Source organism: Callorhinchus milii, unplaced genomic scaffold (genome assembly GCF_018977255.1).
Source record: "Callorhinchus milii isolate IMCB2004 unplaced genomic scaffold, IMCB_Cmil_1.0 Scaffold19, whole genome shotgun sequence".
Taxonomy (NCBI): Eukaryota; Metazoa; Chordata; class Chondrichthyes; order Chimaeriformes; family Callorhinchidae; genus Callorhinchus; species Callorhinchus milii.
In genome coordinates this window covers 3,309,292-3,332,901 of record NW_024704760.1, presented here as the reverse complement: position 1 = coordinate 3,332,901, position 23,610 = coordinate 3,309,292, and the positions used below count along the sequence as shown (strand labels likewise).

General features: G+C 46.0%; 1 protein-coding gene across 1 annotated transcript; it reads right to left on the bottom strand.

The window, feature by feature from the left end:
* On the bottom strand, window positions 1–23,319 carry lamb3 (laminin subunit beta 3). Its single transcript, XM_007899567.2, has 23 exons — window positions 23,255–23,319; window positions 22,696–22,757; window positions 21,136–21,299; window positions 15,426–15,552; window positions 14,367–14,440; window positions 13,539–13,724; window positions 12,770–12,833; window positions 11,894–12,087; window positions 11,302–11,422; window positions 10,400–10,588; window positions 9,845–10,000; window positions 9,055–9,251; window positions 8,370–8,481; window positions 7,026–7,395; window positions 6,359–6,528; window positions 4,906–5,114; window positions 4,321–4,512; window positions 3,562–3,706; window positions 3,090–3,297; window positions 2,376–2,517; window positions 1,468–1,644; window positions 825–975; window positions 1–246 (listed from the first exon to the last, which is right to left on the bottom strand). The coding sequence occupies exons 2-23, from the start codon at window positions 22,718–22,720 to the stop codon at window positions 110–112; spliced, it is 3,510 nt and encodes a 1,169-aa protein (XP_007897758.2). The 5' UTR covers window positions 22,721–22,757; window positions 23,255–23,319; the 3' UTR covers window positions 1–109.
* Between the last annotated feature and the right edge of the window lie 291 nt (window positions 23,320–23,610).

Sequence of the window (23,610 nt, the reverse complement as noted above, 5' to 3'; positions counted from 1 at the left end):
TAACTTGAATGAATATTATTTAATATTAATAATCTAGCTTTAGCTCGGAAGAAGGTATGTTGAATGTGAAAAGAACAGTTAAATGTCTTCCAAGTTTCCTGAGGATCACCTATATGCACCCGTCATATGCCCTTGCTTTTTCACGTATATAGTCTGTGATGTTTTTGACTCGACTCTGGTAATTGTCCAGTGTGGATGATCTTCTCTCCAAATTCTTGTTCCCCTCTGCCAGGTTTTGTTCGACTTCTGAAAATAAGAATACATTTCCGAACATCAGGAACAACCCACGATGTGCAAAATGTTTCCTTGCACAAGCGCTGGGAAAAATTATAGTGATTATCCCTCTGTGGCTCATTGGGTCGCGCACCCCAATGCCACAGATATTTCAAACCATTGACACTCTGGTTGGAATCGAGCTCCGTGCTCCAGCTCACTGGTAATGAGCTCTGTTAGCTCTCGAGTGTGCAGCTCACAAGGCGGAAATAGTTCATTGTGAAGCCAATAGAGCTGTACGCGAAGTGTGTGAACACTTCCCCACCATCCTCAAGACTCGAGCCAGGAATTCATGAACAGTGACTCCTGCAGTGGCAACTTGGCACCCCTAAATTATTACCCAAGCACTTTTGAAGCATATCTCAAACAAAATTTTCCATCAGTGTACGGATATGGACCTTCATCATCTTTACTGCTTCATAAAGCGGAATCAAAGGATATAAATTGATTGTTTCTTTACTTCTCTGTGTGAGTGAGTGAGCGTGTGTGTGTGTGTGTGTGTATATATATATATATATAAAACATAAGGCAAATCATTTTCAACAACCGACCTGCAATTTTCTGCACTATCTCCTGCATCTCTTTGATGTAGTCAGCGGCCTCAAGCTTGACAGCATTGATGCGATCCGTGAGGTTACCCGGTTGTGCAACTGGTACTGTATTCTTCAGCTTTCTGTAGAGCCTGGTTAGTTCATTCATGTTCTGGGGAGACGGAAATACAGGTCAGTTAGAGGTGCGATCCCCCAACCTTGAGTAACAAACTCACACTCGCACTTATCCCTCGCTCCGAATGTAATAAATAATAACGCTTGCATTCCGTATCATACAATCGTAGAATCTTATGCCACAGAAGGAGGCCATTCACCCCATCTTGCCTGAGCCGGCTCTTTGAAAGAGCTACCAGCCAGCGCCTTTCACGTCAGGAGGACGTCGCAAAGCGCTTCACGCGATTACTGTCAAGTGTAGTGACTGTGCATCTTGTAGCTCAACCCAATTTTGTAGGGCGGGAGCATGGCCGATTTCTCACGCGGCGACAGCAGGAGAAAATGATGGAATTGTTGCCCCTTTCTCCGTGTTATCTGTCTAAGAAAATATGCTTGGACGTGCCTGGTAAAAGGGAAATCTTAAAGGCAAAACTTGGCTGTAGATAGTCATTCATTTTCCAATGCGATGGCTTTGTGTGGTTGTATTTACCTGCTCAGCCTCATCACCCATGTCTTCTGCATCGTTGGCTTTCTTTTCTGCATCTTTGGCCTTTAGCCTGTTCAGGTTGTTTTGTTTCTCTAAGTCATCGATTGCCTGACTGACACCCTGCAACCGACCTATTATATCCTGCAAGTCGTTATCCACTGGATATTGGAGGTTTTCAATCTGAAAGAAATCACATCAAGGATAAAAGAACCGAATCTTTGCCAGACTTTGGTTACGGTTTATATTGTACAATGACCTATGATGCTAAATAATAATAATAATTCTTGCAATTGATATAGAGCCTTATCAAGGTTGAGACGTCTCAAACTGCTTCACAGAATATACATTGTAAAGTGAATTGACTGTATATTTTGTGGGCGAAACGCGGCAGCCAATTGTGCACTCGTGGATTGAGTGACCAAATTATTATTACTATGGTTATTATTCTTTACCCCCATAAAGAGATTGGCCAATCGATTAACAACCAGGTACCTACTTACTGCTGGGTAAACGGAGGCATGTGGAGTAAGGAAACTTGCCTGAGGTTTTGCCCGGCCTGGGAATCGAACCCGGGTCCTCTTGCTTGCTAAGCGAGCACGCTAACCAATCCACAGGACTAAATAGTCATTTCTGATGCATCCAGAGCACATGGATAATAATAATTATCCTTGCATTTGATAGAGCGCCTTTCGAATCGGGAGAACGCCTCGAAGGATTTATTGTAGAGGAGCTTTGCTGCGATGGTTATAATAATATTTCCATTTGATGTGGCTTGTTATTAACTCGATCACCTTCCCATAGCCCTTCCCAAATCTTATCGTTTTGGTTTATGTTGAGGCAGAAGCTCTTGTTATCTCCATTGTGGCCCAAGGGAATCAACGGTAATGTGTAAGTACTGGGCTGTAGTTTACCTCCTCGATTTTATCCGCGGTGTCATCAATCGTCGTTCTGGCATTCTTAATCCTCGTGTTTGCCTGCTTGAGGGCATCATCTGTGTCTCTCAGGGCATTGTTCACTTCACTGATTTTATTCTTTACGTCCGTGGCTTGGTCCCTGGATCACAGCAGCAAGGGAGGAAGCAAGGGGACAGTTTAACTCAAATGTGCATCGGATCATCAATCATTTCAAGGACAATTACTGTTAGTTACACTCAGAACACTGTGGAGTCCTGTAGAGTAGTGGTTAGAGCGCTCACCTCGCAAGCGAGAGGACCCGGGTTGGATTCCCGGGCAGGGCGAAACCTTAGGCAAGTTTCCTTACTCCACACGCTTCTGTTTACCCAACAGGTTTGTTGGACGATTGGTGGAACACTTTCCGGGGGTAATAATTTCTCCCCTCAAAAAATTCAGTCAATCAATCCACAACTGTTTGTGGGACACCGCTGTGTGCAATTGGCTGCCATGTTTTGCCCACAAGTACACAGTCAATATGTCCTGTGATGCGTTTGAGACGTCTCAACGACATGACAAGGTGCTATCTTGTTAAAGATTGTTATAATTGTTTAGGGCGTGGGAGGAATATATACTGAAGAGCACCGAAGAACACTTCAAGATTACATCACTACCGTTTTTCTCCCAGACTATCCCAGAATATCCAACTGACTTGCAGTGAGATTCAGCTGATACCTGGCACTGTTTGCAAACTCGAGAAGTCTCTTCGCCTTCTCAACGTCTTCCTTAGTGTCGGCCAGGAACTTGCTCACGTCTGGAAGATTGGCCGCAACTCTGCGTAACTCTCTGATCTTACTGTTGATCGTGAAGTCGTCTGTGGGAAGGCTGAGCGAGAGAACGTACTCGCTGATTTTCTGAATGTCTTTCGGGTCGACCTGGCTCGCTGCATAGGTTGAAAAGCAATGTTATTCGAACAGCTTGGACGGCAAGAAAGCAGTAGCAAAGCAGCGCGAACGAACTTTCAGCTATAATTCACATCATACTAAAACAGGTTGCCTCTCGTACATAGTCCACTCTCTTGTGCATTCAACCCAACAACCCACAACCTTCTGACTCACAAGGCGAGAATGTTACCCACTGAGCCAGGCTGACACTTCCTGAATGAATTGAAGCCAACCTTTATGCAGCTGGAATGGTCATTACTTACACGTCAGAAAGTCCCTTATTGTGCCGATGAGATACTTGACATCTGCAATATTCGCCTGAATCAGACGCTTGGCTGAGTTGACCCGATTTGACAATTCTAGGGAGTTTAATTTAATCCGTTGGGCCATTTGTTCTGTCGTTTGAAGCTGGAGATAAATGCAGGTTAGGTTACAAGCCATCCCCACCATTGAAACTACAACTGTTCGTTGTATAATAATTCATGCATTTGACATAACCCCTACAAGTGTTGAAACAACTCAATGCATTTTTCGCAAGAGTTTTCTGTAAAGCGTTATGTGACTGTAGTTGCAGGCAAACAAATGAATTCCAGCATGGATTCTGCAGAGACCGTCTTAAAATTTTGGATTGCGCCAAACTGAGAAAAACTATTAAATTTGTTCTCGATTGCGAAACCATTTCCCTGCAGTTCTTGAAAAAAAATCAGCTCCCAAATTGAAGCTGAACTTAGATCTTAAGGTGAAGATCATAATAATCATAATCCTTGCATTTGATATAGCACCTTATCACGTCGTTCAGACGTCTCAAAGCGCTTCTAGTGTGAATTGACTGAATTTTGTGGGCGAAACGTGGCAGCCAATTGTGCACAGCAGTGTCCCGCAAGCAGTCGTGGATTGAGCGACCGGATTTTTTTTTCTCTGTAAGATCACGGGTTAGGAATGCTAGGAAATTGAGTCATAGTCACATATTGGCACAGTCTATAAGTGCTGCAGTATTGCGATGTCGCGATCCATGTAGATACCTGTTTTGAGAGCTGCGCGATTCTGCTGTTGACTCTGGGTAGAGACGAGCTTGTTTTCTCAGCGGCCTCAATGGCTTTCGCTGCCAGTTGAAGGCTTCCCTTAGAGCAGTTGGCCCCAATGCAGAACTTGGGACAGATGTCCTCTGGACATGTCTCTGGAGTGCATGGCTCGTTCCTGGAACCACCACAAACCTGGAGGAAGGAGGTGGACGACGGTGGGGGGAGGGGGAAGAAAAACATATTATGATCACAAGATTATAAGCTTGGTCCAGATGAAGAAATCCTCTCACCTCATCCGATTTCACCCCTTCACAATACGCATTTTACTATCCTCACAGCAAAGAATCAAGCTGATTTTTAAATGAGTCTGTTGTACTGTACAGTGTACACCACCTGAGTAAGCCAACAGAGTTTAACACATGACACAAATTGCACAAATGATAGAATTCTCATTTTAGATTCACCATCACCAATTGCAGAAGCACTTGAAGCATCGCTCCTCCAAAGCCACACCTTTTGCTGACTTCTCTTGATCGGTATTCTTTGCAGCAGCTGATACGTTCGAATACTTAAGAGGACTCTTACTTTGTTGCCGAGAGGAGTCAAGTCGGGAGACTTCATATCTTGCTTCAGTTTCTTCAGTCTGTTGCTGTTATCTGGATTTAGTTCTTCAATCATTCGGGTGGCGTTCAATCGAGCTTTTCTGGACATAATGATGGTGGGTTCCAATCCAGCGACCTTGTCCTTTGCTTTCCCCGAACGGTTATACGATGAGAGAATACTGTCATACGCATCTGGAGGTAACGGTCAAGTGTGAAATTGTTAGTACATAAGACCGTAAGAATTTGCTGGTGACAGAAGACCAAGGTCCATCCTGTTCGCCTTCCACCACCCTGGCAGTCGCTTGACATGTCGTGTCCCAAACTATATACTGTAGCCTGAGATATTATTTCCTGACAGAAATCTATCTCATTTGTTCCTGAAAGAATCGACACTTTCTGCGTCCTCAGGTACCCACACACTTTGCTGCGCAATTGTTCCCAGTCATCTCCCTGCACTGCACCGCGGAAGCCGCTGTGAGGCACTGGTTCAGGTGTCCTCTCCCTGTCTGGGGCCTGGTTGAAACCGAAACTCGTACATACACAATGTCAAGTTAACTGTACCCAGTCTTCGACATGCGTTTAAGGCAGCCCCACAATATCCTGTGCCTTGGTTAATCATTTAGCTTTGTGTCCAGTATTTCTCCCACATCCAAAAAAAACCAAACGAGTTGGTCATTGCTGTTTGTGGGAATGTTGTTGCCCGCCGAATATCTGTGACTAGGTTTTGCGATTATTCATTGCGCGAGCGACTGTGAAAGGTTCGTCATTTTGGCATAACACCTGGGAAAAATCTCAAAGCACTTCATAGGGAATCACTGTAAAAGTGCTTCGAGATGATTCCAGGTGACGAAGTGTTTCAAATGATTGAGTTTTTGCAGATAAACACAGGGGCCAATTTGCGCGTAGCCAGAACATGAAGAGAATGATCAAGTCGTCCGAAAAATTCTTGGACCATTCCAGTCGTTAATTACACTCTGATTACCATTTATTTATCAGAATGTAAACTGGAGGCAGGGAATCATCCCACTCAGCTCCTGTTCACCGTACAAGCCAAAGCCCTAACGGTAGGGTGGTCCTAGTTGGACAAGCAGCGAAAAAGCTTGCCAAACAGCACGCTCAACGGGAAGCTATGTGGTTTTAGCTGGCTAGACTCAAGCAGTTACCCCAAAGTACACTTTGAGGTCCCCCAGAGCCTTGATTCTTGCCAACCTGCACCTGATATTTTCTGGAATTAGGTAAGCAGGATGTATCCCTCCAGGGAGAGAGAGGGAGCGCATTCCATTCCAACAATCTATCTCTGAGATTTCCACGTGAAGGTGGGATGCAGGGAATTCTCAGTTTGGTTTGGAGAATCGTAAGTGATGGGTTTCCACACGTGTCAGACACCCAGGTATAACTCTGGCCTAGTCTCTTCAGCGAGGACTGGGTATAGTTACCTTGTGTGCCTAGCCCACCCTCACGGAGTATCTGGTCCACCTGGCTCTTCTTAGTCTGGAATTGGTTGTTGATGAACCTTATGTCACTTTCTAAGATTTCCATCCTGCGGTTCAGTTGGAAACTTTCATCCTTAATATTGACATTAGGATTGATCCAGCTGGCCTCCTCTCTGTGGTCAAAACAAACAAAAGGAAACACAGTGACTTAGGACATTAAGAGTACCAAAAAAAAATGGAAATAATTTACTGGGTGGTTGTACAAGGGTAACACATGGAACTGAGGTCCTGTTTGTTGGTTAAGGTGGATAGTAAAGATCCCATTGTACTGCTCGGAAAGAGAAGCGAGTTTCTCCGGGTGTCCTGGTCGACAGTCCGCCAAGATAAAATTGGTCATCCACTTCAAGTTTGCTCTAAGTTACTGCACCTTAGAGTAAATCCTTGTGAAGCACTTTGAGTTGTCCGGACATAAAAGGCATTATATCAAACGCAATGGGGGGGTCGAAGAGGAATGTCTTCAGGCGCGACCTGAAGATGGGAAAGGAAAGGGAGCAAGCTGGAGGAGGACAGAGGAAGAGTGTTCCAGAGGTTCGGGGCGAGGTGGCTGAAAGCGCGGGCCACCGATGGTGGAACGGAGACAAGCAGGAGGCCGGAAGCCAGTCCTCTTTACCTGAGTCTGTTAAATTTGTCGTAGGCCTCTCTGATGGCACTTTCTCTCATGGCCGGGTTGGTGATGACAGCCTTCACCTCTTTCAGTTTGTTCTCAATGTCCCGGATCTGAGAGTCGTAGTTGGGCCCCACTCTGCCCGGCAGTTGGATGTTTATCAGGGTTTTGTAACGAGCGGCCAGGATGCTCAGTTTGCTGTCCACAATTTGGAAGCAGGGGTGGCACTGCTTGCATCCGGGGTACACGGAGCAGTAACCCCGGCCCCGTCGGCACTCGTCGCAACGTCTGCCCGTGAACGGCAAGCGGCACAGACACTCCCCTGTTCTCTTGTCACACCCACCGGTCTGGGTGCCGGTCGGATCACACTTGCAGCCTGTCAGGAGAGCAAAGGGGTCAGAGAGACCAGCACCTGAGGCGACATTGCCCTTCACATCAACGGCAACGACTTGCAATTTACGCAGTGCCCCTTCAGGCGGGACGGCATCTCGGAGCGCTTAACGCTGGCGGGGCCTGACCCTGAGCCGGTGGCAGTGGGGGTTGGGGTGGGGGGGGAGGAGGGCGGAAGAGGAAGGTCTGCATGGGCGATCTAAAAGAGACGGGGCGAGGCAGAGGGATGGGTGGGAGCGAGCTCCAAAGCTTGGGGGGGGGGGGGCGTAGTGTCTGAAGGCGCGGACGCCGATTGTGAAGCGGAGGGGACATTATGCCTCAATTATCGCTTAAACTGTAGAGCACTCGAGACATCCTCCCAACGTGAAAGGTAGTAGATGAGTGTAAGTGGTACTTGTATGAACCATTCAAATGGAACAAAACAAGGGATAAATATAGGATAATGCCAACTATCATATAATTATCGTATAATTATCCCCTTTTTCAATACACGATTTACGACCTATCTTTACGACTGCTCTGTGGGCCACATTCCACCCACCCCCCCCCCCCCCCACACCCAGTCATCGCTAGCTCCCAGGAAGCGCTTTAAGACGTCCGCCCAACATGAAAGTCGCTATATATAAATGTAAACTGTGACTGTAGTTGTCCCTGTTGAACGCGCTGTGAAACGTCACATTTTTTCAATTCATTCATTTTACGCAAGTGAGCAAGTAGCTGCCGCGTTTCGCCCAAAAATACACAGTCACTCCACTTGACAGTATATCCTTGAGACGTCTCGAAGACGTGATGAGGCGCTGTATCAAATGCGAGGATTATTATTGTTATTATTATTACAGGGAGATTAAAATCTCCGGATAAACACGCATATGTATTGTTAAACGGAGGTGGGGGCGATGGGGTGGCGGTGGGGCGTGTGGGTGGGGGAGAATGGGGTAGAGGGGTAAGTGATATTCTTACGATGGCATTGTGTGGCTGGGTCACCATAATAGTTGTCTGGACATTCCCTCAGTACTTCCACGCTGCAGGTTTTTCCGGTAAAGAATGACTTACAGGGACACTGGCCTGTGACCTGGACACAACGACATTGCAAACACATCAACACACACTGTGACGTTGCATTGGCAAGACTTTCAGCGATTGGCACATGTACCTGGTGAGCCACTTGAGACTTGCACCTGCTTTACGCAAACAGAAAAGCTTCAGCACAGAGAGAAGCCGTTTGGCCCACCGCGCCTGCACCGTTGCTATTTTTCTTAAGGCGCCCGTTATTATTAATCCCGCTTCAAAGCTCTTTCTCCACGTCCCTCAGCGCCGTCAGCGCTCCGCTCCCAAACCCTGTCACGCTCTGGAACTCTATCCCGCAATCCCTTGAATCCCTTCCCCTCACCCCTTTTCTTGCTTCCTTCAAGTCCCATCTAAAAAAGACCTTCCTCTTTGACCGTGCCTTCGACTAGCCTCCCACCCCTACCCTCCCTGTCCTCCATCCCTCCTGACAACAACTCCCAGGTTCCCTGGGAAGCCTTTCCGACATGATGGGCGCTGGAACAAGTCTAATTTCTCGTCGTTGTTGACTGACCCTGTTTTGAATCAGTTAAGAGCACTTTCTGGGGGAGAGAGAGCACATGGAGGGGGCTCTCCGTACCTGATCGCATTGATGGCTGGTAGATTTGCTGGGGTCGCAGTTGCACGCTTGGCAGCCGCTTCCGCTCCTCAGGTTCCAGAAGCCGGGCGCACATCTGTCGCAGGTGGGGCCTGTTACTTTGGGCAGACAGTCGCACTGCCCATTGCCCTGGTTGCACCCACCATCGGACCTTGATCCTATCCAACTGCAGCTGCAGCCTGCAAAATAACACAACGTCTCATCAAACACGAGCAGAGAATAATGGAATCATAGAATCTTGTAAGCGCACACGGAGGCCATTCAGCCCATCGAGCCTCTGCCCGGCTCTTTGAAAGGGCTCTCCAACTAGTCCCACTCCCCTGCTCTTACCCCCGAGCCCTGCAAATTTTCGGTCCCTATCCAATTCCCTTTCGAAACCCACAAGCGAATATGTTTGCACCAACCCTTGCAGGCAGTGCATTCCAGATCGTAACCACCTCGACAAAGGCGTGTGATTTGTGTTGGGTTCACTGGGGGGGGGATGGATCTAAACAATCTTCTGATCGATCGCTCCCCTGCACACTGCCAACTCTGTGACTGTGCCTTCGATCATCTTTCCTCCCGTTGCCCTCCACCCCTCCCTGATCCCAACCCCTCAGTCTGGGCACAAAGCCCTCATTGTCCAGCTACGTGGAACGTCCTCCCGACAATTTGTGCAATTTGTTGTTGTTGTTGCGGCTGATTCCAATTCGCCCACCCAACCATCGGTGGGCGAGCTCTCAGCCACTTTGCTCCCGTTCCCTGGAACTCTCCCAAACGGAGCCGCACTTACCCCGACATCCCTGGGGGTTGCTGGAGCTCAGGGCGTAGAAGCCGGCTTTGCAACGGTCGCACCGCTGACCCTCCACGTTCTCCTTGCACTGACACCGGCCGGTCTGCTGGTCACACATCCCACCGCTCAATGATCCACTGCGGTCGCACTCGCAAGCTACACGGCACCAAGGAAACAAAAAGTATTTGTCACCGGGGAATCCAGTTCAAATGAGGCTCGGCAACATTTGGGATCATATTGATCCCTTGTCGAAACTCAAGAACAAACATTATTATTATTATTATTATTATAATTATTATTGCACAGCCCTGGGATGTTTAAAGCCCCAAATTTCTCATGATCTTAGTCTTAAGAGCAATCTTAATTATTATTATTATTGTTGTTGTTGCCCAGAGCTCTGGGATGCTGCTCTGGGTGATGGGCTCTATATAAATGCAAGTTGTTGTTGTTGTTGTTGTAGTTGTTGTTGTTGTTGTTGTTGTTTCGGGGGTCACATTATCCTACATGAAGGAGATACAATATAGATACAAGTTGCTGTGTGTGGTGTTTACTTACGAATGCAGGTATCGAAGGCTGTGACATCTCGCTGTGGCCCGCGGTAGAAGAAGGGTTTGCAGGTCTCGCAGTTCTTTCCCATTGTGTTGTGCTGGCAATCTTCACAGACCCCACCACTGCTCCCTCCGCTGGCTCTGAATATCTGCTCATCAAAGTGGCACTTCTGGGAGTGATTGTTGCAGTTGCACTCTGAAGGAGAGAATCAGAGAGAGTGAATTGGGGCGAAACGGAGGGGGGAGTCGCAAACCGCTTGAAATAGATCACTCGAAGAGCGTATGGTATTCCACTATAATCCTTCCAGTGCTGTGCCGAGAATTACAATCCCACAGAAAACAACCAGTCTTATCAAGAAGCCAGATAGAAGCCAGGTTAAATCATTGGACTCTTTGATCATCTCCCTTCGCCCCCTTTTCCCTTCCCTTGGCTCAACGTCTGACCCTGTCCCTTGCAAGACATTCTCCTGCACGAAGGGCACTAGTTATTGTTGTCGGTGGTATTAAGAAACAGAGTCATGCTTTAATGGGAAGACTGCGGATTGAGTATTCTGGAAGGATGAGATCAAAGGGACACAAAGGGCTTCCATCGCCCATTCCTTTCTCATGATCTGATGCCTTCCCTCTCTCTGAGAGCACATTATAGGGCCTCCACGAATGAAGTCAGTTTATTACAGTCAATTCAGCTCCGAACCCAGAGTGATCTGTGGAAGGGATCAGAGAGCTGAGTGATTTTTTTTTGGTGGGTGGGCGGGGGGGGGCTTCCCTTACTGCGGGAGATAATCAAGGAGGCAGATAATCGAGGTTCCACTGTATATTGATGTACCAGCCACTCCGAAGTGAGCCTCAATCCCCTCTGTGAGAGTCGGTAGATCCCAAAGACTAGGCTGCTCCCCGACCATCACTCACTTTTACACTCGTTGGTATTGTGGTCACTCGCTGGTTTCCACGGTTGGTCATTGTAGAAGTCCATACACATCTCACAGTTCTTGCCTGCTGTGTTGTGCCTGCAACCACATTGCACTGGTACCTAAAGGAAAATGAAACAGTGAATTTCAGACAAAGTACTGGAGGAGATAGCTAATAATAATAATAATTATTATTATTGTATTAATAATCCTTATGTGTGATACGGCGCTTCATCACATTGTCAAGATGTCTCAAAGCACTTCACGGGATATTACTGTAAAGTGCAGTGACTGAATTTTTTTAGGCAAATGCGACAGGCCGTCTGCACACAGCAACGTCCCACAAACAGCCAGGAGGTGAATGACCAATTTTATCGGGGTGGGGGTGGGGTGGGGGTGTGTGTGGTGGAGAGGGCTTTAATTGTTGGCTAACTCCCTTCTCTTTTCGGATAGTGCCACGGGATCTATAAACACCCACCCGTTGCAACGTGGAGATACACGGTGTATATGTAATATAAGGGTGTGGGGCAAAGATTAACGGAGACATGTTGCAAACGTGTTTGATCTTGAAACAATACAAGTGAAATTCTCACCGATGGCCTGGGTCCTCTGGGATTAAAAATCGACTGTGAAACACAGCGATCTGCGTGTCCATTGCAGAAGCAGCTGCCCTGCACCTTCATTTCATACACGTCATAGTACGCGTCAGCGTTGCGGAGATAGAAAGAGTCGGATTGCTTCTGGGGTTTCAAAAAGTTAATTCTCAGGTTTGTAAATGGTGTTAAATCTGAGGAGAGAGAGAGGGAGAGAGAAAGAGAGAGAGAGAGAGAGAGAGAGAGAGAGGTTGAGGGGGTTCAATTATTTGATAATTAACAGTTAAAAAGGCGTTCGCTCACAAATTACAGTCAACTCACTTTACAGTACATCCTGTGAAGCGCTTTGAGACGCCTCGAAGACGCGTTAAGGCGCTGTATCAAATGCGAGGATTATTATTATTATTATTTTTATTCTTAATTGTCCAACAGGGGGCACTAATGCTCCAGATATCCCTACTGCCAAAAAAGGAAAGCACCAACCGAACATCATGGTTTTGTGAACTTGACATTGGCAATCCAGATTAAACAGTGGCATTTAACCACAATTGAAGGATCAAGGCTGTAACCCGAGACATTCAAACAAAGTGTGTGCTGAGTGTGCAGGACACAACTACACTGGTTATTAATTTTGCTAATAACATGCCTTGCATTTTGACGTGGCGCCTTATTGCTTCGAAACGTCTCAAAGCCCTTGAAAGCCGTTTGCCTGTCAAGTTCTTTTCGAGGACTGGCTTAGACGATAAAAACGAATTCAACTATCTGCCGAAATCTGCGCTTTCGGAAGCGTTACGTTAACGGAGTGAATCTAGATCCGGGTGCAATTTTGACCCACAGAGCGTTTTCAAAACAAAATGATCCCCAGGCGTCTCTTACTGTTGATCTTGTCGCTGTTGTAGGCTCCGATGAAATCAGCCTGTTTGAGTGGGCTAAATGTCAGCTGGAATGAAAGATGGAAAGATTCGACAGTCACAAACAGCCTCACTTAGATCCATTAGAAATTTACAGCACAGAAGGAGGCCATTCAGCCCACTGTGGTTATGCCAGCTCTCTGAAAGAGCAAACTGTTCAGTCCCATTCTCCTGCCTTTCCCATCCCTCTCTCTTCCTCGCTCACTCCACATCCCTTTGCATGGCCACCCTCCGACCCCAACCCTCCCTGCCCTCCACCCCTCCTGATACCAACCCCCAGCTCGGGTCCAAGTCCCTAACTGTCCAGCGCCTCGGGATGTCCTCCCGACGTGAATTTCCAAGGATGAACCAAACCAAAACCCACAGGAGACGAGTGCATCAGGACCTGGCTTCCTTTTCAGGATTCCGTAACACCGGTTTCCAAAATGATACTGAACCCGATTGTTTCTTTTCCACAATTCTGCGCGATCTTAAGATTTAAGATAAAACACTTTTAAAGAACCGCTAAGATGGGGGGTTTGGAGCTATAGGCTAAGAATAGGTGAGATTTCTGTGCTCAGTTAGCTAGCTGGTCTCAACCAGGGCAGGGTGTTTCAAAAATCCCTCAGTTTCAAATCCCAGAACCTTCATATCTGCCAAGTTTCACAATCCAGTGATCTCTTGTACAGGATTATCAGTGGAGTTTTGATACCATTGAAATATGTTGACTTGTGAAGCAATATTGATGGCTGTACCTGCTTATCAGAGGCATCTTGCCTGAGGGGCATGAACTCACAGAACACATCGTTGAAGTTCTGCGGATGATTTGTGCTGATCTGGGGGAAGTAGAGGGCACAGTCTTCAGCGAGATACTTGTACGGTTTCCAAGTCTGTCCGGAATCTGTGGAGCGTTCAATCATTAAGGCAGCGGGGCGTGAAGTCTGGGGAAACGAACGGAGAAGAAGAGCAAAGCACATTAAAAAGTGTGTCACAGAAATCAGGAGGGTCAAAATCTACAGTTGCTGTAATCTACCACATGAGGAAACCCATCACCGTGCTTAAGAGTCTCCAAACCAGACTGATAGTTCCATGTATATATGCCGCCTACAGATGGCAACCTCTGTGTCTGGAAATGGAATGCGCACCCTCTCCCTGGATGGACGCACCCTGCTCGCCTTGTTCCGGCGAGTATTAGGGGTAGGTTGGCAAGAGCCAAGGCTTGGGGTTCCCAGGGTCTGCTTTGGGGTAACTGCTTGAGACTGACTGGCTAAAACCACATAGCTTGCCAGTGAGAGCACTGCCTGGCAAGTTTCCTGCTGCTTGTCCAGCTAGGACCATCCTACCCAATAGGGCTTTGGCTTGAAGTGGTAACGGGAGCTGAGTGGCAATACCCCCATGGGTTTCATTTCACGCTGAGCTGGAAGATCACAGGGAGATGTGGGCATTGCTGATAGAAATCCCTGTAGACTGGACTATCCCAGTCTCCTGGACGAAGACTTTGTTGATCAGAGTGAAGAAACTAAGGAATAAATCGAAGAGGACTAATACCTCTTCATCGACAATCAATAAAAAATGCTTCTTACCTTGAATTTTAGAAAGACATCATTAAGTTGGAACTTTCCTTCCATGTCTAACTGTATAGTCACCTGGTCCCGATCTGTAACAGCAAAGGGGCAAGGGAGAACAAGTGTTGGCTGATAGTTGGCAATATAGGACTTATCGAGTGAAGTTTGCTTGATTACTAATATCACTAACATTTTTCTTCCATTATCCCATCTATTCTCCCCTTTCCTCCAATCTATTAGACGCTAAGCTGTTCCTCTTTCCCAACTAAGGCTGACCACTTGCTCTGTGAATCCCTTCCCATTCCCAGCCAACAGCAGGTGGACAAGATGGCACCCTTCTCCAGCTGTCCTGACCCATCTCAGGAGTGAGAGTCTTCAACCATCGTTCAGCCCACCTACCGCTCCAATGTGGTCAGGATGAGGTATTTGCAAGGCTATGGGTAAAGAACGGGGGGGTGGGACTAGTTGGATAGCTCTTTCAAAGAGCCGGCACAGGCTCGATGGGCCGAATGGGCTCTTTCTGTGCTATAATTCTATCCGTAACTTTCTTCAACAAAATGCGCATTCGTCATGCCTGAGCTGGTCACAAGATCACAAGAGAGGTTCGGATGAAGAAGTCCCCTTTGGCCAAGTGGGAAGCTTGCCAGGCTGTGCCAGGCATTGGCCACTTTACCGACCTCCCATCACAGCAACAAGCTGTTACACAAACTGACCCGCACCACCGGATCCTGGCAATTAAACCCCAGTCCCAGTCATTAATTCCCCTCTGGGTAGAGAAATAAAACAATGCTGCTTTCCTGATGTAGTTTTTGAAGGCGGCTGTTATTCAGGAAACCTGTGGAACCCATCTCCAAACACAAGGTAAGTTAAATCGGCCAAGACAACGCAAATAAAAAAATGAAAGTTGAAAGTGATTTAAGTTCACCTGCGAAGTTGGCGTAATGCCTTCCACTACACTGACTGGCCACGACTGGCTGTTTCCTCAATTCAGTGCCACTATCCCTTTAACCTGAAGTGCTATTTTTTTCGAGGGGGTCGATAATACACTTGCGAAAAGGATGAGATTGCTGATCTTACTGTTTTCCGATTGCCACCAGGTCTTTCCATCACCTGACGGAAGCACGTTCTCTATCCGGTGGCTGATTCGCTGCGTGTTGGAGCTTAGGCTGTTTCTCGAGTCGCACACACAGCACTGCAACATCCACTGAAAGAGACAAAAAAAAACCCAAAATGATTTCACTGTCGTTAGCTAGAAAAGAACTTGTTTCAGATCTCCACGTTTAACAGATGGAACATTCTATCCGAACGTTTTTTGCCTTAGTTATTAGAACAAAAATTGATACTCTGGTCCTTGAACTGTCAGCCAGTGAATATGTGCAACACAGCAAATAGGAATTCGTTGATGCCAACTAGCCTTACACCATAAACTAAACTAGCACAACTATTTGCTCAGTGTTAGAAGTCCAAAAGTCCCAATTTCCTCGATTTATTTGCCTGAAACCTACATTTTTCATACATTAGACACCTTGTCAAACGTATTCCAACAAACGGGAGCGAATGGTTCTCGAAAGGATATTCCTGTGTCCCTCTAATAGTCATAATCCCTGCATTTCAGAAAGCGCCTCGTCACAATGTCGAGACGTCTCAAAGCGCTTCACGGAATACACTGTAAAGTGAATTGACTGCGTCTTTTGTGGGCGAAACGCGGCAGCCAATTGCGCACAGCAGGGTCCCACATATCACGAATTAAGGAAATGGAACTAACACTGTGTGGCCCATACTGCCTCAGTGGAATCGGCCTTTTATAATCTCTGTATCATCAGCTTTCTCCTGTGGCTGACATTTTGCAGCACAAAAGAAGGAACAGGGTCACCAAACCTCTGCAAAGTGGTTCATTGGTGGGAAGTTACTGTGTCACTGATTTATCTTCCTCGCTCTCTTTCAGCCGGTTGCTGTACATCCTGTGAAGCCTTATGTAAAGAGAGGATCGCTCCTAAGTGGTATCGATTCCAATAGCAGGTTCAGTGTGGTCAGGGCGTCCACAAGAAGGTTGCTCAACATGTGGAACAGCAGAGGGGAAAGGAGACGACTAGTTTGGGCTGTTTCTATAGAAATCTGGATAGGTTCGGTTTTTGATGGCCAAGGACATTGGAGTTTTCCTGGTCACGCAGTTGTTTAAAGAGTTCCGGGCGCGAAGGGCGCTATATACATGCAAGTTGTTGTTTTGGTTGACTAACACACGCAGAAACCTGCTGTGCTGTGCTGAAGAGTATCCAAACCGGGGGATTGGGACATACATGAAAAAGGGAGATACGGTATTTGAAAATGAGACCGGAAGGTGCGAAGTTAATGGTATTTTCCAGCTCTGCACATTCCTATGTTGCACATTCCTATCAACATGCGAGAACGAGATGCTGCCCTGCAGGAAGAGCGCTATGTAAATGCAAGCTCTTGTTGCTGTTGATGTGGAAATGGAAAAGCTGTAACTTTCGCCTACAAAACACTCAGTCACTAAACCTTACAGTGTATCCTGTGAAGCGCTTTGAGACATCCTCCCAACATGAAAGGCGCTGCATCATATGCAAGGATTGTTATTATTATTATCATTATTATTATTATTATTATTATTATCATTATTATTATTATTATTATTATTATTATAATTATCAATCCCATAAATAATTTAGAATTTGAAGTCATTACCCAATTCTAGAAGTTAAACTTTTTCAGTTCACTCCCCTTTGATCTACAGTAGGTTTCAGTTTTGCTGATAATGAAATGGTTTCAGACAGAATTTGCAGCCAGAATTTTTTCTCCGACGAAAAGTGCTGAATAAAGTGGAATTTTTTTTTTTTTTTTGGCTGGAAATTTTTTTTTTCCCCCCTTTAAACTTTGGGGTGAAGAAATCCTATGCTTGTCACCGGGTTTGACCTTCTTTCTGCTGCAGCAAAGCAGTTTCAATGCAAACTCCTGATTGTTGCCCGTTTGCTGTGCCCTGACAGTAAAATCATACAAGTGGAATCGTAAGCCTCAGTAACACTTCAGCATTTGTCAGCCTGGTGCAGTGCTAGAGCTCTCGCCTCTGAGTCAATGCAGTGTTGGGGGTGGCGTGTTGCATTGTCGGAGGTGCCCTTTGGATGAACAACAACAACAACAACAAACTCCTGATTCCATTTATAGAGCGCCTTTCACGTCGGGAGGACGTCCCAAGGCGCTGGACAGTTGGGTCAGGACCCGAGCAGTGCGGGAAATGGTCAGAGTGAGGGGAGGGAAGGGAGGGAGCGAGGAGGGGGTAGAGAGTCGAGAGGGGAGCTGAAGGCACGGTCAAAGAGAAAGGTCTTGAGACCGGCCTTGAAGGAGGAAAGGGAGGAGGCGGCGAAGGCACTGGGGGATAGAGTTCCAGAGCCTCGGGGCTGAGAGGCTGAAGGCCCGGCCACCGATGGTAGGGCGGTTGGGGCGGGGGATGTGGAGCAGACCGGAGCCAGAGGAACGGAGGGTACGGGCAGGTAAGTAGGGGGATAGTAGGTCAGGGAGGTAGGAGGGAGCGAGGCCATGAATGGCCTTGTAGGTGAGGATGAGGATCTTGAAACGTTAAACCGAAGTCCCGTCCGCATGTTCAGGCGGACGTTAAAGATCCCGTGGTCCTATTCGAAAAGAGAAGCGAGTTTCTCTCTCCCAGTGTCCTAGCCAATAATCCACCCAAATAAGTTAGTCATTCACTCCGTGGCTATTTGCAAGGCATTGCTGTGAATAATTGGCTGCAGTCGTTTCGCCCACAAAGTACACAGTCACTCCATTTTACAGAATAATCCTGTGAAGAGCTTCGAGAAGACTCGAGGACATGATATGGCACAGTACCAAATGCAAGAATTATTATTTATTATTTCCAATAATTTCCTTGCAAACACTACATGGGGAGAGATTCCACTGGGCCTACTCTATAAAGTACCATTTTAGAGTGTCCAGGATTTGGCAACGTGTTGAATTCAGTCTCAACTTTCATTAAAGAGACCAACTTCAAAATCAAGGCTGCGTTTAAGAATTTGCCAAATTCTGTTGGCTCTGAAACAGAGCAAATCTAATCCCTGGTGAAATTTCTCCCCCAAATGCCTAACATAGGGCTTGCGACTGAGGAGGGAAATTTGGGGCAAAATCTCCTGACCTAGGAATGAATAGTCAGAGCCTTCACTTAGTTGCTTAGAAGTGAGTTTCTGTGACATTATTGATGTTCTGCTACGAAATGGCTGCAATGCCACACTGAGATCCATAGCTGAAACAATCCGAGCTGAACTGACTTGCCTTCTCAACCGTAGAAGTGATTGCATCAGGTGAACCACAGTTAAGCGATAATTTAAAATAACGAGATACTGTAGTGGCCATTACAAAAAGTCATTTTTTGTTAACAAAAAAGATGAACCATGGTAACTAGCGTTTTGCTCATTACATCTTTCAGCACATACTTTGAAAGTGCAGAGAAAAGAAGGCTATGGGAGAGTTGGCGAGGAGGGACAGAAGCTTGCGTGGAGTATAAATGTGGATTCATTGATTCCTGCTTCTGTGCTGCAATGGTCTATTTTAATTCTATTTAGCCTTAAAATGTCTAATCATCTGCTTTTAGCTAATAGGAGGTTAACAGAACTGTGTTAAAGTGGCAATTGTGCTGGCAAAGAATGCAGCGCTCTCCTCTGAAAAGCAAGCAGCTGTTTCATGGTATATCAGGCTGGATATGAATAACCTTTAGCACGCCAAAGTCAGCAATTGCCCGATTGCCCAGGAGATCTATATGTTGATCAGATTAAAGCCAAAGGTTCAAGGTGTGTTGGACTGTTAAACATTCACAGTCACGAAGGACTTTGGCATAACCTGTTCTCAGCATCGCACTGGCTTTGCTCCAATCGAGTCCTGTTTCATACTCTGTGGCTTTCCATTACCACTGAGCATGTTTGTTCCAACCTGGGGAACTCCAGGATTGACCAGGAGCTCTGCTGGTGGTAGAACCAAAGTTCCCTGCGCAGCTTTACTTTCAGCTGTTAGGTGGTCCAATGCTATAACTTAGTGGTCCAATGCTGTAACTTTATTTCCCCCCTTGGTCCATTGGCTACAACGCCTTATCAAATCATTGAGACGTCTCAAAGCGCTTCACAGAATATATTGTAAACTGGATTGACTGTGTATTTTGTGGGCGAAACACGGCAGCCAATTGCGCAAAGCAGTGTCCCCACAAACAGGGATTATTACCCACGGAAAGCCATCCGGCAATCGACTAACAACCGGGTTGCTGCTTACTGCCAGGTAAACAGAAGTGTGTGCTTGTGTGTTAGGAAACTTGCCTAACTTTTTGCCCTGCCTGGGAATCAAACCCTGGTCCTCTCGCTTGCAAGATGAGGGTGCTAAACACTATTCTACGAGACTCCTTTATGGGACAGTGTGGCCATACAATGGCTGGGTGTTGACCTCTACCAAAAAGCTATCTCGGTCACTCCCTGCCTATTATAAGCACACGTTTCCCAAGTTCTCTAAATATATAGGTGCAAGGAACATCACCCCGCTGAAGGTGACGGCTTGTGTTCCACTGTAAGTGGCTGAAATATATCAGTTTCAACACAGCGGCGAGTTGCACAAGTTCGCACTGTGACAAAACTGAGGCACATCTGGCTGAGCATCATTTAGGGTCAGCCAATCGTTTGACAAATAAGCGTGCAAGAGAACACGATCTGCTCCGTAAGCTAATTTTAGAGAAGAGTGGCACATTTAAGTTCTGCCTCACCGCTAAGCTTTTCCTCAAGTGACCCTTTCAAGGAAATTTCCTTCATTTGTCACAGGCAGCGAGACTTTACACCGAGGTCCCTGACAGGCTGCCTGTCCTTTGAGTCGGAGTTAAAGGTCTATTCAAAAGGAGAAAGGGAGTTTCTCCCAGTAGTCCTGGCCAAAAAAGACCTCCAAGTTAATTGCTTGTTCAGCTCAGGGTTGTTTGAGGGTAAATGGCTGCTGCCTTTTGTCTAAAAAAACGGTCCTTACACTTGGCAACAATTACTGGGAAGCATTTTGAGTTGCTTCAACTTGAATAGACATCTTTAAAAATGCAAGCTAAATTGCTTCCACGAGCACGTATTTTTTTTTGTCATTATTCCTTCAAATACGATCAGAATACATGGATATAATTAACCAGAAGGTTCCTGTAATTGAAAGCATCAAACCAAATGGCTGCCGCGTTTCGCCCACAAAATAGACAATCAATCCACTTTACAGTATATTCTGTGAAGCGCTTTGAGCCGTCTCAACAGCCGTGATAAGGCACTATATCAAATGCAAGGATCATTATTATTAATACTGTAGATTCAATTCAAATCCATGTTGCTGTGGTCCTAAAAGGGTTAAGCTGGAGCATACGCCAGAATATAAAACATGCCTTTCAGGTAAATCACTAAGACTCACCTCTACGCTGATTAAACAGGAAGCCACACCCAAGGTCCTGTCTACTGTTAGTAATCGCTCAGTTGAGAACCCCGAACAGTGAGAAACTAGACAAGACAGTAACTGACTAATCAGCATGACTGGACTGGACTAAGGGTACGGTACGTTCCACAACCATTGCCTGGCCTTTGTCTTCAACCCTCAGAACAGTGGCACCCAGGATGCCACAACAACAACAACTTGCATTATGTAGTGCCTGTAGCACTCTATCGTACGTGCCCTGTATTTAGATCAACGAGGTGCTGATCAATGATGGTGCTCAAGACCAACTGCTAGACAAGAGATTGGGCATTGCTGTAATAACAGGACTGACCTGTCCGTAGATGAAGGTTGGGCTGCAGTATTTTTGTGAACCGTGTAGACCACATGTCGATGAAGCACGGAGTTGACTGGCTCTTCCCAACAGCAGCTCGACTGACGGAGGGTAACAGGCTGCCCGAGAACAGTCTCCCTGCACAGCCACGCAACTGGCAGCCGCTGAAAGCAAAAAGGATGGAAAAGTAAACGGAGATCCAAAAGGAGAACTAACCGTGAAATAATGGACCGTGTTTAACTGGGATAATAATACCCACGTCTCTTGTTTACACTCCACCCACCCGAGCCTTCACCCCCTCCTATTCCCCTCATAATTTGTAAGCGAACGGACAAAATTAAAATGTTTTAAATCAATCGGCTGCCGTGTTTCGCCCACAAAATATACAGTCGATTCACTTTACAGTACATAATAATATAATAATAAGATAACAATAATAATCCTTGCATTTGATATAGCGCTTTTCACATTTTCTAGACGTCTCAAAGCGCTTTACAGAATATGCTGTGAAGTGAATTGACCGTATATTTGTGGGCGAACGCGGCAGCCAATTGTGCACAGCAATGTCCCACAAACAGTCGTGGATTGAAAATGATCAATTTATTATTGTTTTGTTTTGGAGGGATTTTTATTAGGTGTGTGGAGTAAGGAAACTTGCCCAAGGTTTCGCCCTCTGCCTGGAATTGAACCCAGGTGTCTCGCTTGCGAGGCGAGTGCTCTAACCACTGAGCTACAGGACTCCATATCCTGTGAAGCGCCTTGAGACATCTCAACGACGTGACAAGGTGTGATGTCGAATGCAAGGATCATTATTATTGTTAGAAATAATAATGATAATAAAGTCACTGGTCTTAAAGCTAAGATCAGGAGAATTTTTTGGCTCCAAGAGGTTTACATTTTGTAGGAACTGACGACAGGCAAGTTGGTTTCCAGCACATCTGTGCTAATGGGCACAGCTCTAGCGTTCTGACATTGCCTTGTAAGGATGAGGCGCTAAGGAAAATGTAAGGGTTGTGGTCATGGAATAAACACAGTGTCTGCCCGATCAACGCAGGAATCAGACACTGCAGCAGTTTCCTCACGCGTTCAATTTGGGAATTAAAAAAAAGGGGCAATCACACAGCCCATCAACACAAGTACATTTGGGACGGTCTCCCGACGTGAAAGGCGCTATCCAAATGTAATTTTGTATTTCGAGGACCACCCAACCAGCAGTGATATGCTTCAGCTGATGGCTCGTTGATGGAACAGATTGGCTACTCAGCTATCAGCATTGCCTTTGTTACTGCAGACTTAACTGGATTTGTCAGACATGTTACCTTGGAGTCCGTTCAACTCCAGCTTTTCCCTTCCCCACCCTAAAAAATATCATACAACACACTCACTGTGTTACCCTCGATACACTGAATAAACCCACCCAAGATCTGAAATTTCCTCTAGTCTTAATTGTAAGATCGTTTTGTCCTAAATTTTTACTACACTCTTTATTGTCCAAATTGACTTTCATTTTTCAATTCTGTGCTTGTTATATATATATTTTTAAAATAAGGCAAAACTCACCCAGACTCAGGAGCAATAGAAACATCTATCCTTTGGAAGTGAATTGCTTATAAATGGAAAATCTGTAGGAAATGAAAGACTTAGTTTAATAACTTCAATGATTTTCTGTCACCCATTGAAGCCAACTTTGTTGACTCTGTAAAAATCAGTTCAGTTTCTTATTGGCAACGATTACAGTTTTAATCGCACTAGAAATTGAAATCGATCGCAAATCAACAACAACAACAACAACTTGGATTTATATAGTGCCCTCCACGCCGGGGAGAGGCAAAAGAGACAAAAACATTTCCTCACACTTTCGATCATCTAATCCAAGCATACGTTCACCTTTTTTGTGTAAACGTTTAACAATTTTATCATTGCCCCGTAACTCAGCAAACTGCCAAAAACCCCGGTACAATTTTATACTTTAGTGATTTCGTTCTTAAAGCAAAGCTCCTGTTAAGTTCACAAATGCATCAGACATTCTCTCCCGCTCATTCTGCGAGCGTTAACCAGAGCGGTTGCCAATAATAATAACAGTCCAAGTGGAACTTGTTCTCTTGATGGCTGCTCTTACCTGTGTCAGCGCTGTGTCTGACTCCAGGTTACGGATTTTCCCTTTTAACTGCCAACCTCACCTGGGAGTGTTTTGCCTTGAATGAGTCCGCAGGTGACAACACAATGTCTCAGAAATAAACACTCCTCCCACCCACACAACACCCGTTTGTATCATTCCCCTTGGGATGCGACTTACGTTAATGTATTACAAAACTTTTAGTGCTCTGAAATACCCTTTGGTCCTCTTTTACAATACTTTGCTGAACGAGTTATGAAATGTACAGAATGTAGAATACAAGACTTCGACAATTTTGTTTCGAGTAGTCTTTATTTCAAAGTTTCTCTTATTGATTGGCAAACAAATCATGAACACCC